The following is a 12,123-nucleotide window of genomic DNA, read 5'->3' on the forward strand; positions in this document are numbered from 1 at the left end:
CATTGCCCAATATTCCTACAACACGCAGATCGAGGTCACAACTCGTGATCTTGAGACAACGCGTCAAGAACTAAAGGAGGGATTTTCAGAATTTGTTATTCGATGAAGGGCAAAGGCGACTATGATGGCAAGTACACCTCCAGAGAAAGAGCAAGTTCGAATAATTGTTAGAAATCTACATGAAAGGCTATTGCAGAAAATGATAGTGCTCCCACTATTCAACTTTAAGGACCTCCATGAAATTGGTGTTCAAATCGAGGATGCCATTAGGCAAGGGATCATTGTGGAAGGTAATGAGCCTATGAGGAAGAATGTTGTTTGTAGTTCCAATGGTAGCACAGTTGCGAAACGCTTAGAAGTAAACACTGTCACCAATTCTATCAAAAACCATTTTCCTAATAATGGCCAAAACCCAACCACTTCAACTCAACCCAAAGCCCGAAATTTTCATTTTCTTTACATGAGTCTCTCTCAAGCCTTAAAAACGCTGCTAGAAAAAAGATACCTAGAGCTCCTAGAACCCCAACCCCTCCCAAATCCTCTTCCACCAAGACATGACCCGACTAAATACTATGCTTATCATCGACAACCCGATCATGATATAGACCACTACATCCGCCTTTGTCATAAGATTCAGGATCTTATTGACGACGAGGTCATAGCTCCACCAAAAAGACCTCAAGCCACCCACCTACAACCATAGCATATACATCACCTCAGCCCGTTTACCCAAGCTTGCAGTGTTCATTCCAGAAAGCACGTACTTGTGTATAATGGATGCACTTGAACCCCAATCATCTCAAACCCATGAACCCACTACTTCTGAGCTAATGAGCATGATTAAAGATTTGCAGAGAACTGTGGCAAATTCAGCCTTTGGGATATTGGCTCCGTCATTGACCACATCACATACCAGGAATTTCATGTCAAAAGGCTCTATAATCTCGGGATAGGCTGTATTTGAAAAAGGCCAACTTGAAGCTGTTTCAAGTTTGGGTGGCGACATGTCAATAACAACTGGGCTCTGCTCCAATATAGCAACCCAATCCCTTGGCAAAGTTGAAGCAAGTGGCAAGAACAAGGCCGGGGCAAGTATTGATCCTTATGCACATCTCTGGAGGGCTACTTAGGCTTTGAAGGCCAAAACAAACAGCAAGTGCTTGTAGTTGTTGCAAAGACTGTGGATGACACTTTTGTCATTCAGGTTAAGGACACTTTGAATCCAAGGCAAAACCATGAAAAGGGATGCCTGACCAGAAACACCCTTCCAACTCCAATCCTATACCTGGAAGAGGTCTCCTCCAAACCCAATCAACACCTACCAACCCGTTTGTTAATCCTCGTAGGATTGGTAATCGCACCTTCAATCCCCTTTACATGACCATACCTAAAGCTCTCCAAATCCTTATAGGACAAGGCCATCTCAAACCACTTGACCCTCGGCCTCTCCCTAATCCCCTTCCAACCAAGTATAATGTTGCCAAGTACTACGCCTTCCATCAACAAACCGACCATGACACTGACAGTTGTTTTCGTCTTCACCATGAAGTTCAAGATTTGATTGATAATAAGGTCATCACTCCATCAGGTCCTACAAAGTCTATCAGCATTGGATCAATGAACTTTAGGGATAATGTGTGTGATCGAGGGATGAACCACCTGCTGATGGCACTCATTTTATTCCAAGCTTGGTGGATGGCACGCACTGGTTTTAGCAATACTGAAAATGTTGTTTATTTTACTTTCTGAACTAGGTGTTGAGTCGGTCTTGTTTTGGTGATTTCGGAGGTGTTAACTCGGTTATCCTTTTCTTGTTTTGTTTGTCTTTTTCGCTATTTCTTTTGAGTTTGTTTCCATTATGGAGCCAATTAATTTTCACCCACTTCTCTGTGCATTTAAATCATTGCATTGACCAAAGTTTTTTCAAAACTATTTCCAAAATTGTGGTGAAAACAAAGAAGGAGGAATTTCTCAGGATTTGCAAAATTTGATCGACTGAGAGGAAGAGAGGTGTGCTAAGCCCTTAATAAATGAGATTATGTCTGTTAATGTGAGTACGGAGAAGGATCTTGGCTTGATCCAAATTGGTTTTACATTGTCTTCAGAAGAGCACGAGTGACTAGTCGCTTTATTAAAAGATTTCAAAAAATGTTTTTCGTGGTCCTACAAAGACATGCATGGAATTGGTCTTGAGATTGTACAGCATAAGATCACTCTCGGCCTCGAGCCTCAATCCCTTTGCTTTCAAATCTTGAACTTTGATTTAGAATGTTCAACAATCAATCACAATATGAGGCTTGCGTGGCCGATTTGGAAGTAGCCCTTGAACTAGGGGCAAGAAGGTCAAATGTCATCAAAGGAAACTTGCATAGCTAGATGAGAAGCAGCTCTTGAACTAGGGGCAAAAAGGTCAGATATGCTTGAAGAATCAAAACTGGTCATTTCTCAAGCCAATGGAGATCTGCAAGAAAGCCAAAACCTAAATCTGAGAGAAGAAAATTTTTGTTAAAGGCCAATCGAGTTCCTATCTATGGCACTAGGGGCAAATTCAAACCCAATTGGATGGGCTCTTACATCATCAAGACTATTTAGTCAGGGACAACAGCCATTCTCATGAATTCAGATGGCTTACAGATCTCACAATCGATCAACATGGATAAGTTAAACTTTTCTATCCTTGAGAGGCTCGCTAGGCTGAAAATCCAGAAAGGTGACCCAAGCAAAAATTAGAGCAAGAGAAAAAAAAAAGGAACAAAATTGAAAAAATGAAAACAAAGAAAGAAGGAAAGAATGAAGAAAAGAAAAAGAGAAAAAAGAGAAAAATGAGAAGAAAAGAACAACGGAGCTTGCAAGGTTGAAAACTCGAAAGGGCAGCTTTGGCAAAAGTTAGAGTGCAAAAGGAAAGTGTTAATAACCAAGTGAACCTTAACCAGGAACTATGTAAAGCCGGATTCCCATCTTTGGGACACATAGGTAACTTCATCCTGAAGTTCGGCCCTAACAATTTTCAACCCGTTTGTTTTGTCCATGTTGATTGGCTTGTTCAACTCGGTTATTCTATCAATGTCCAATTGGCGTATCTTCGTTCAAATTCGGTTGTCCTATTCCATTAGAAGATTCAGCTGTAAGACAATTCAAGTTCAGATCTGAGGTTGCATCTCAAGAGTTAATTCTACGTTGATTGGGTATTGGCCATTTGCAAAAACAGTTTTGAGGATTTTTTAACGAAGCTGACTACTTTTCTTAAAAATTATTCAATTTTTTCAAACCCGGACCATTTCTTGGACCCAAAAAAGGAAAATTTTCAGTGCTCACAGCTTAAGTTATATGATTTCAAATCAGAAAATCGAACAAGCATGTTAATTTAACTCCCATGTTGGTCAAAATTTAGTAGAAAGCTAAAAATAAAAAATGGTCAAAGTAATGAACTAGGGGCACAGTCGAGTCAAGTTTTCTATTTTTTCCCCATTATCAATGCGTTTGCCAGAAAGGGCACAACTAAAGCTAGCAGCAGGGAGCCAAAAACTTCTTATCTTCCGAACAACGAGGTACAGAGCCAAGTGCGAAGCACAAACTAGAAATAGAGCAGGGTATTCCACCCCTTTATCTAGACGGACCTACTCATGCCTGGACTGGCGTTTGAACCGGAATGGGAAAGTACCAATCAACTGTATACCCAGCTGGCGAGACATGTTGTAACTCATCTTGGCCAAAATTAAGCCAGGGGCATTGCCAAGCAATACATGTTGTAGATCTGCTGTATATCCAGTAACACCACAACCCTCTGTAAGAGAAACTCACTAGTTGTGAGTGAAAGAAACTTACAAAGAATAGAGAGATGGAAACTAGAGTTTGAATGGCCGAGGCCTAGAATGCAAAGGTTTGGAATTTCTAAGACTAAAGTCTGGTTTAAATACCCAGGGGTGTATCCTCGGCTTGAAATCTGTATGACAGCCCTATAGATTAAGATAGCATGTATGCGCCTTAATTCTAGATACTGAACCAACCTAGTCTGTCACCCCGTTAGAGAATAGGCAAAGTTGTGAATATGATCAGGAAGAAAAACAACATTAGTTGCTTCTACATGCAGAGGTTACCCCTTGTCAGCATTTGAGGGCCTTTGAACTGTGAGTTAAATATAAGAGTTTGAATAACAAAAGAGGGAGATTCCCATCGGAGTAGAGCGGTTCATTGCCACTTGCCCCATGAGGTACTTTTAGTGCTACTTTGTTTGTTTACTGTAGTTCCTGAGCATTATCTATCGCCTAATTACATCACCTTTTGGGCATCTATCGCACAATCTCATCATACTCTTTGCATCTATCGCATTATCTTAGGACCTCTTTTCACGATTTTAGCATGGTTAGCGTGTTCCTTTCCTTACACGATTTTAACGTGTTTGGAAATTATCTCAGGACACGTGGAATGCAACCCTGAGCGGTTTTCTCAGGACCTCTTCTCATGATTTTAGCGTGGTTAGAGTGTTTCTTTCCTCACACGATTTCAGCGTGTTTTGAATTTATCTCAGGATGTGTGGAATGCGACCCTAAGTGGTTTTCTCAGGACCTTTTCTTATGATTTTAGTGTTGTTTGAGTCTTCCCTTCCTCACACGATTTCAGCGTATTTGGAATTTATCTCAAGAAGTGTGGAACGCGACCCTAAGAGGTTTTCTTAGGACCTCTTCTCATGATTTCAGCATGGTTAGAGTGTTCCTTTCGTCACACGATTTCAGTGTGTTTGGGATTTGTTTTTCCTCCTCTCATAATTCCAGCATGGTTGGAGTATGTTACCCTTTTGAGACGGCATTTTTGCCTTTTGCGACGGCACTTTGCAATCACTAATAACGTTTGAAATTTCTTGACTTTTTGCGACGGCACTATTTTGCCGTCGCTAAAAATGTTATTTGAGACGGCAAAAAATGCCGTCGCTAATAGTCCTTTTTTTTTTTTGCAACGACAAGAACACTACTTTTGCGACGATATGATGCCGTCGCAAAAAGTATAAAAAATATGAAATTTTCAATTTTTTGCGACAGTGTATTGCCGTCGCAAAAAGTATTAAAAAAATAATAAAAATTCTATCTTTTGTGACAGTTTAGTGTCGCCGCAAAAAGTAAAATCTATAGTAAAATCAATAAAAATCTTAAAATTTTCTATTTTTGCGACGGTGTGATGCCGTCACAAAAAAGAAAAAAATATCCTGCAATAAAATTATTAAAAATATTAAAATTTCTCCATAGTAATTGCATAATAATATAAAAATTCTTGTATAAAAATAACAATTTCTCCATAATAAAATATTCTTCCATTCATAATTACACATCAACAAAATTATCCTACTACATAATGTTCCATAATACATATATAATGTTTAAATACATGATTTTGTTCATAATTCAAGATAACATAAACCAAAATTAAATGTTTTTCTCATCATTCTTCGTAGATAACAAAAACAAAAGTTAGCCACATTCTCCACAGGCATGCATTCCACAAGAAGCACACTCTTATATGGGAAATATCTAAAAAATAAAAATAAAAATAATTAATGACAATATAATTATGTGTTAATGTTAATTACAAAAAAACATAAAAATTTAACTACTATAGCTTCAAATACAACATTTTTTTTGTTAGTCATCAAATCCCACATGGATAATTAAACATCTCAATCAAATACAAAAGTAAAAATTTAACTACTATAGCATCAAATACAAAAAAAACATAAAAATTATATCTGAAATCTGGCTCTAACTCCCAACAACATCAAATACAACGTTTTTTTTTTTGTTAGTCATCACATCCCATATGAATAATTAAACATCTCAATCAACAATGAGAACAGATGCGTTTTTGAGAAAATTAAGCAATGGAAATAAGTTATGACGCCTTCAAAGAAATGTCAGCCTTCTAGTATCTATACAAAAGTTCATCATTCTTCAATTAATTGGCATATACGCATATATTATGTTTGTACACATAAAGGTGTAGATATATCCTAGACTGAGCTATATGCTGCACAACAAAATGTAAACCTCTAGACCTATATGTATTTTATCGTGGAGTTCCATAACTATGTTAATTTGTGGTTAAGCAAGCTCCAAATGCTCTTTTGGAAGAATCAAATTTTTATACACTACTCAAAACGGACTTCTTAAAAACATAGTTCTTTCTAATGTTGTAACGGGTTTTAGGATCATAATGGGCAGAGTTTACATCAAGATTAAGAAGGTATTTTGTTGTGTCCTCCCGAATATGCAGGTTCCTGATAGGAAAAAGAAAACAAACAAATTTTTCCAATGAAGAATTGAGAAAACAATTTCCACATCACAAAACCAACAAGCATGCATACAGGGTATACCTATCACCTATTCAACAATGAAACCCCTCAACCCCAAAAACAAAATAAAAAACAAAAAAACTAGACTGTATAATAGTTTTTAATAAATGGCAGGAACAAGAAAACAATAAAAGGAGGAAGAAAAAAAATAAAGAAAAGAAAGAACAATCACCTGACAGTTCCTGTACTCCCACCACCTGTTGTTCGCACACGCTTCTCGACCTTTGCAAAGTCCATCTGTTTGCTCTCATCAACATTGGCTTCATCTACCTTTAGAGCATCTTCATTGTCTTCATCATCACTAACCTCATCCTCTCCATTTTGGTTACCATTTTTCTCTTCTAATTTTTTAAGTTGTTGCTCCTTCAAGTATTTCTTTCTAGCTTCATCCCTTGCTTCATATCTCTCAATGGCATAGGCATAGCTAGCTGCATCATAGCCATTCCAACTCAAAGGTCTCTATTTTCTCGTCTGGGACAATGTTTTTGTCTGTCCACTTTGCTCCCACTTTCCGTGGCCTGTCCATGCATGACTTTGAGTCATGTGTCATGGCTCCACAGCTGCAGCAGAGTATAACAAGAGCTCATATCAATTCAACTGTAGTTCCCTACATTCATATTAAAAAATACACATAACAAATATGTGGAATAGCTTTCCCAAAATTATAGTCAAAGTAAGTTATTGACACTTGAGAAAAAGAAAAAAAAAAAAAAAGCACAACTTAGTTCAAGCATTCAAATTTGCCATCTCCAGCAATGATATGTCATAAATTCAAAAAGTTTACGATGAGCTAATTACATGTTAGCAACCACCACCACACACACACACACACACACACACACAAAAAAAAAAAAAAAAAAGAACGAAAAAAAGATGGTATCGAAAATAAAAGGAAGAGCTCTCTTGAAGATCTCCCCCAAAGGTACCAACTATGTGACGACATGGAATCAACTAAACTATACAAGACCTAATGAGCATTAACAGCAAGTTATGCCTCGTGTAATGAATAACTCTCCTACTAGCAAGGGCATCTCCAGACAATCTTCCCTATAGTGTGCAAAGCACATGCTATAATGCAGTTAATTCCTTAACACAAGATATCAAAAGAATAATTAAATAAATCCAATTATGTACAGTGAGCAGTTTAACAATCATCATAAAATTGGCATGTTAAAATTTTCAATGTATTAAACAAAATGATACGCTAAGACTTAACCACAACCAACCCTAGCCACACTATCCCCATCCCACAAATACCTTTTCTTCCCTCCCCAAGGCAGAGTTCTCATCCATAAGGCAGGGTATAACCTCCATAGTTTAAACCTTGGTACTGAAACAAGCAGATTACATGAAACTCTTCTACAACTAAAATCTATATTGATTACGTCTTCATGTCAATGACTAGCCATTGCAAAAATTAATGAACAGAATAGAGAACACATGCATGCACCATACATAGAAAGAAAGAGAAAGAAAGCAACTTTCACTTACTTTTCACAAGCACCCTTCCTAAACTTTTCAGCCTGATAAATTTTTGCACCTCTGTCATACCATGATTTGGTATAATTTGGATTTGACTTCCATTTCCTTTGATGTTTTAAACTCTAACAAGAAGAAAGATAACAAAAGTTTTCAATCTCCAGCCTTCACAAAACACTAAATGTAACAAAACAAAATTACTTAAGAAAACATACCGGTCTCTCTGCATTAAGATACCAAGGTATAGATGACATATACTGAGGAATATGAGGGTTAATTTCTTTTCCATCCTCATCAACCTCAGCTGGAGCAAGACCTGCCTTACGTGCTTCTTCCAATTCCAGCTGCTTTCTATGGTCCTCCCTAGATTTGAATGCCACTGCAAGTATCACAATGCCAAATCGAGAATCATATAGTGAATCGAAACCCTAAGTTTGGAAATCATGAATCTAATCGAATCAAATCGAGAATCGTTAAGATTCAATACAAAGTCCAGAGAATGATGCCAAACAATCGTATATACGAAAACAATGAAATATATTAATTTTGATATACATTATAAAATAGTTCTTATATAAGCACATGATTATATTGTCTAACTGGGAAGACATTGCCTTCATTGTAAAAGTTGTAGGTCCAAATCCCACAAACTTTGAACCCAAAAGGAATCCTATATAGAGTCTCCTATATAGAGTATAATAGAAAGAAGAATGAAATAAAATTCTTTATTTTAAAACCTAAAACACTTCATTAGTTTTGACCAATCTCTAAAACATCTTTTCACATTTGTGACGATAATCATGATAAAACATGGAAAATAAGGTTTTAAAAAAATAGCATTTCTAACTCCAGACAATTATTCTTGAATTACTTTTACCAAACATATTTCAAATGCTGGTCAAGGTGGAGTTCCGTCCACCTCCATTTTTTTTCATAGCCATCTCTGAAAGAACATGAAGTACATTAGAAGATTAATTTCTCATTAGAGTTTTGTAAAAACTTAAGGTGCAAAATTTACCTGTTTTTGTGCATTTTCTACTCTATTCTATCTATTATGTCATATAAAACACACAACTCACTTTTTGAAGCTTTGTCACACAATTTTGATTTTCCAAAAAATACCCATAGAATCGCTAACTGAATGAAGAAACATACCGCATTCAGTAAATAACTGCTAATCAATTTTCAAACCAATGCATATTTCTCATTCAGCCAACCATCCAAGAAACCAGATATAAAGTTGCACACGTGTACCGTGTAGACATAGCATGTGCACCCGCCACTAGTCATTCATTATGACCACAATGAAACAAAGCCCCCCAAAGTATAGAACAAAAAAATAAATATGGATCAGTTACACTTTTCACCCTTATAGTTTGACTCAAAATTCACTTTCATCTCCATAGTTACCCCCCTTTGTTTTTATTCAAACGAACCATATGTATAAATATAGGACCTATCATATCTAGAAAATAGTAAGGTTCACTACTATTTTTCAAAGGATCATGCTAATGATAACCTATAGTCTGTCTTTAAGAGGAAGGTAATACCAAAATAGTTAGAATACTAAGCACTTTTTACATATATTTTTGTAAAAATGGTGTGTATCAATACTAATACTAATCACTGTTACAATAATTTAATATGTATTGTGATGACCCCTGACATGTTTAACATTTTGTTCTTTATTAAATAATATGCTTTTGTACTTGTGGTGAGAACATGGCACAATCATAGAGGGGACTTGAGAGATTGATGAGGACCAAGAACAATTCAGCCAATTTGTCACTAGACATCGACATTTTAACTAGAGGGCCAAAGAATTCAATTAATCATAATATGATTGGAGATGATGGTGATTTTCAGGCACCAAGCAATAATGGATCACTTGATATGACTGCCCAAAATTTAGATTTCAACAATATGGCAGAGGTTCGCCAGGATAACGGCCCTCAATCATATTCAGTAAGTGAAAAAATGCAGCATGAGTTAATAATTAAACTAAATCATATAACTAACCACTCTCAAACAATCATAGCTCGTGATAAATTTGTTTCCCAAAAATTCATGTCCCAAATTTTTTGTAACAAAAAATTAAATGCCATTAGCATATACAGACTAACAATTAATGCGCCAAAATAAACAACTCACAACAGTCAACCAAACAAATGAAAAAATAAGTTTTGAGACCCATACCTCCTCAACTCAGGCCATGGGCAATTTAGTCGGAGATCATCCAGAAAATGATCAGGCTTTGACTCAATCACAGTATGTTCCTGCCTCAAAGATGCAAAGTAGAATTACCACCCCTAGCTCTGCAGAAAGTACAAGTCTGGTATTTTCTTCTAAACTTAATTTCTACTTTGGTGTTTCTTTCAATTCAAACAATCTTGATTGACATCCCACCTCACCCTTGTGGGAAGAGCAAAGAAAATTTTAAAATAACAAGCCCACAAGAAATCTGTGATTGTTAAAAAATTAAAACAAAAAATATTAAAATTTGATAATGTGTTCATCCTTGTTAAGCCTCCAATTTTTATTTTGTAGCCACTACCATCCCCATACTAACTTTTCCAAAATGCCAAGTTAATAAATTTAACCCAAATATATATATGTGTATACATTTCAAGGTCCATTACCTTCACACTGATCCGAACAAACCCTGTGAGGCCATAGGAGTGTGCAAATACCAACATGACATTTGCTTCCCGACAGATTCTATCCAACTTCACCATTGAATCTTCTGCTAGCTGATAGGGTAATAAGAGCATCCCCGTTGAAGAGGAAAATTTGAGAGGAACAAAAAAAAAAAAAAGGCAAATTACTAATCATACAAAACAGTGTATCAAGGAGCGAGAAAGCCATCAAGGCACCAAATAAGAACCTATTATTCCATTATATATCGGTATTAATTCTGACAAGAAAATGATCAGATTTATGGACAATCAGATATAGAATTATATCACACTGTTACGTTTATGATCATTATTCATGCTAATATGTTATTTTTCATTATCAAAGAATGAATAATAATATTTCAGTGTCAAAATAGCAGATCAAGGATAGACAATGAGTCACTTTCTTTTCCTCCGTTTCATGTGTGTGTGTGCACACTCTTTGCATGTACAATGTCAACCCACTGGTCTAAATCAACTGCAATGTTAACATGTACATAGCATAAAATCACAACACCATTTGTTGCTGATCAAAAAATAATAATAATAATAAATAAAATAAAATCACAATACCACCAACTAAAAGGAAACAACAGAACATTAAACCTAACATATATATCAAATCCCAAAAGTTCGTAATGTTGTCAAAAAAATATGAAGAATTTTATAATTTCTTTTTAATTTTTTAGATCTGGAGGAGTCAATACATGGTTGACTAGCTCAAATCGAGCACACATACACACACACACACAGAGCGAGAGAGAGAGAGAGAGATGGAACCTCGAACGGCTTGATAGGCATTAGCATAGGGTTCGGAGGCGCCTGGGGGAGCAATAGATTGAGGGAAGCCGATGGTGGGCTAAGGATGAGGAGAAGGAGGAGGGTAGTTGGAAACTCCCTGGAAAGTTCCGTAGTGAGGTTGAGGTGGATCGGCGCTGGCGACTCCTCTCTTCTTTCCCACTTCACCCATCTTTTCTTTTCCCCAAAATACACTAAAAACTTCTAGGGTTTCTTAGATGATAAGTGAAGAAGATGATGATCACGATCACACCCTAGTCTGCCGCCGCTCGCAGTCACCTGCCACCGCACGCCAGAGAAAGAGAGAGAGAGAGAGCCATAAGAGGAGATTAGGGATTTTTGGTTCTTGAGATCGGGGATATTTGGTTGAGGCGGGAAAACCGAGCAGGAATGGAAAAAGGAAAGGGCTAAGCCTCATATTATTTTTATTTTATTTTATTTTTTTTGGTCACAAATGAATATTTAAACAATAAAACAATATAGTGCCATTTAACTTTTTTTTTTCCTTTTTTTTTTTTACAACGGGAGTTGTCGTTGCTAAAAAAATTTATTTTTTGTTAAAATATATATATATATATATATTTTTATAGTTAATGACATTTTTTTTATTTTTCATTTTTTTTAGTTACTAAGGTTGAAAATTTATTTGTTTTATTTTTTTAATGAAATTTTTATTTTTATTTTTTTTACAGAAGTAGGGGTAATATTTTAATGAAAAATATTTTTCGTTAAAATAAAGTTAATTTTTTTTGTCAATGAAAAATATGTTTCTGTGGCCCATATATATATATATATATATATATTTTGTTACTAAAAATCAAGAACTAATTT

The 12,123-nt window shown here is 36.0% G+C and overlaps 1 protein-coding gene and 1 pseudogene across 5 annotated transcripts; both read right to left on the reverse strand.

Moving 5' to 3' along the window:
- Positions 1 to 5,282: 5,282 nt before the first annotated feature.
- Positions 5,283 to 8,202, reverse strand: LOC145802195 (pre-mRNA-splicing factor SLU7-A-like; annotated as a pseudogene). Its single transcript, XR_014344539.1, has 4 exons — positions 8,035 to 8,202; positions 7,832 to 7,944; positions 6,513 to 6,900; positions 5,283 to 5,522 (listed from the first exon to the last, which is right to left on the reverse strand). The product of XR_014344539.1 is annotated as a pre-mRNA-splicing factor SLU7-A-like (transcript).
- Positions 8,203 to 8,204: 2 nt separating this feature from the next.
- Positions 8,205 to 11,649, reverse strand: LOC145801871 (NEDD8-activating enzyme E1 regulatory subunit AXL-like). Of its 4 annotated transcripts, XM_082893651.1 has the most exons (4): positions 11,275 to 11,649; positions 10,459 to 10,569; positions 10,016 to 10,095; positions 8,205 to 8,762 (listed from the first exon to the last, which is right to left on the reverse strand). In XM_082893651.1, exons 1-4 carry the CDS (start codon positions 11,299 to 11,301, stop codon positions 8,693 to 8,695), a joined length of 288 nt encoding a protein of 95 aa, XP_082749777.1. In that variant the 5' UTR covers positions 11,302 to 11,649; the 3' UTR covers positions 8,205 to 8,692. The 4 variants fall into 4 exon arrangements, 1 of the variants encoding a protein (XP_082749777.1); XR_014343633.1 differs by lacking the exon at positions 10,016 to 10,095; XR_014343631.1 differs by lacking the exon at positions 8,205 to 8,762 and having other exon boundaries at positions 8,927 to 10,134.
- Positions 11,650 to 12,123: the final 474 nt, after the last annotated feature.

Source organism: Camellia sinensis, chromosome 11, assembly GCF_055761805.1.
Source record: "Camellia sinensis isolate YWXY chromosome 11, ASM5576180v1, whole genome shotgun sequence".
NCBI classification, from domain to species: Eukaryota; Viridiplantae; Streptophyta; class Magnoliopsida; order Ericales; family Theaceae; genus Camellia; species Camellia sinensis.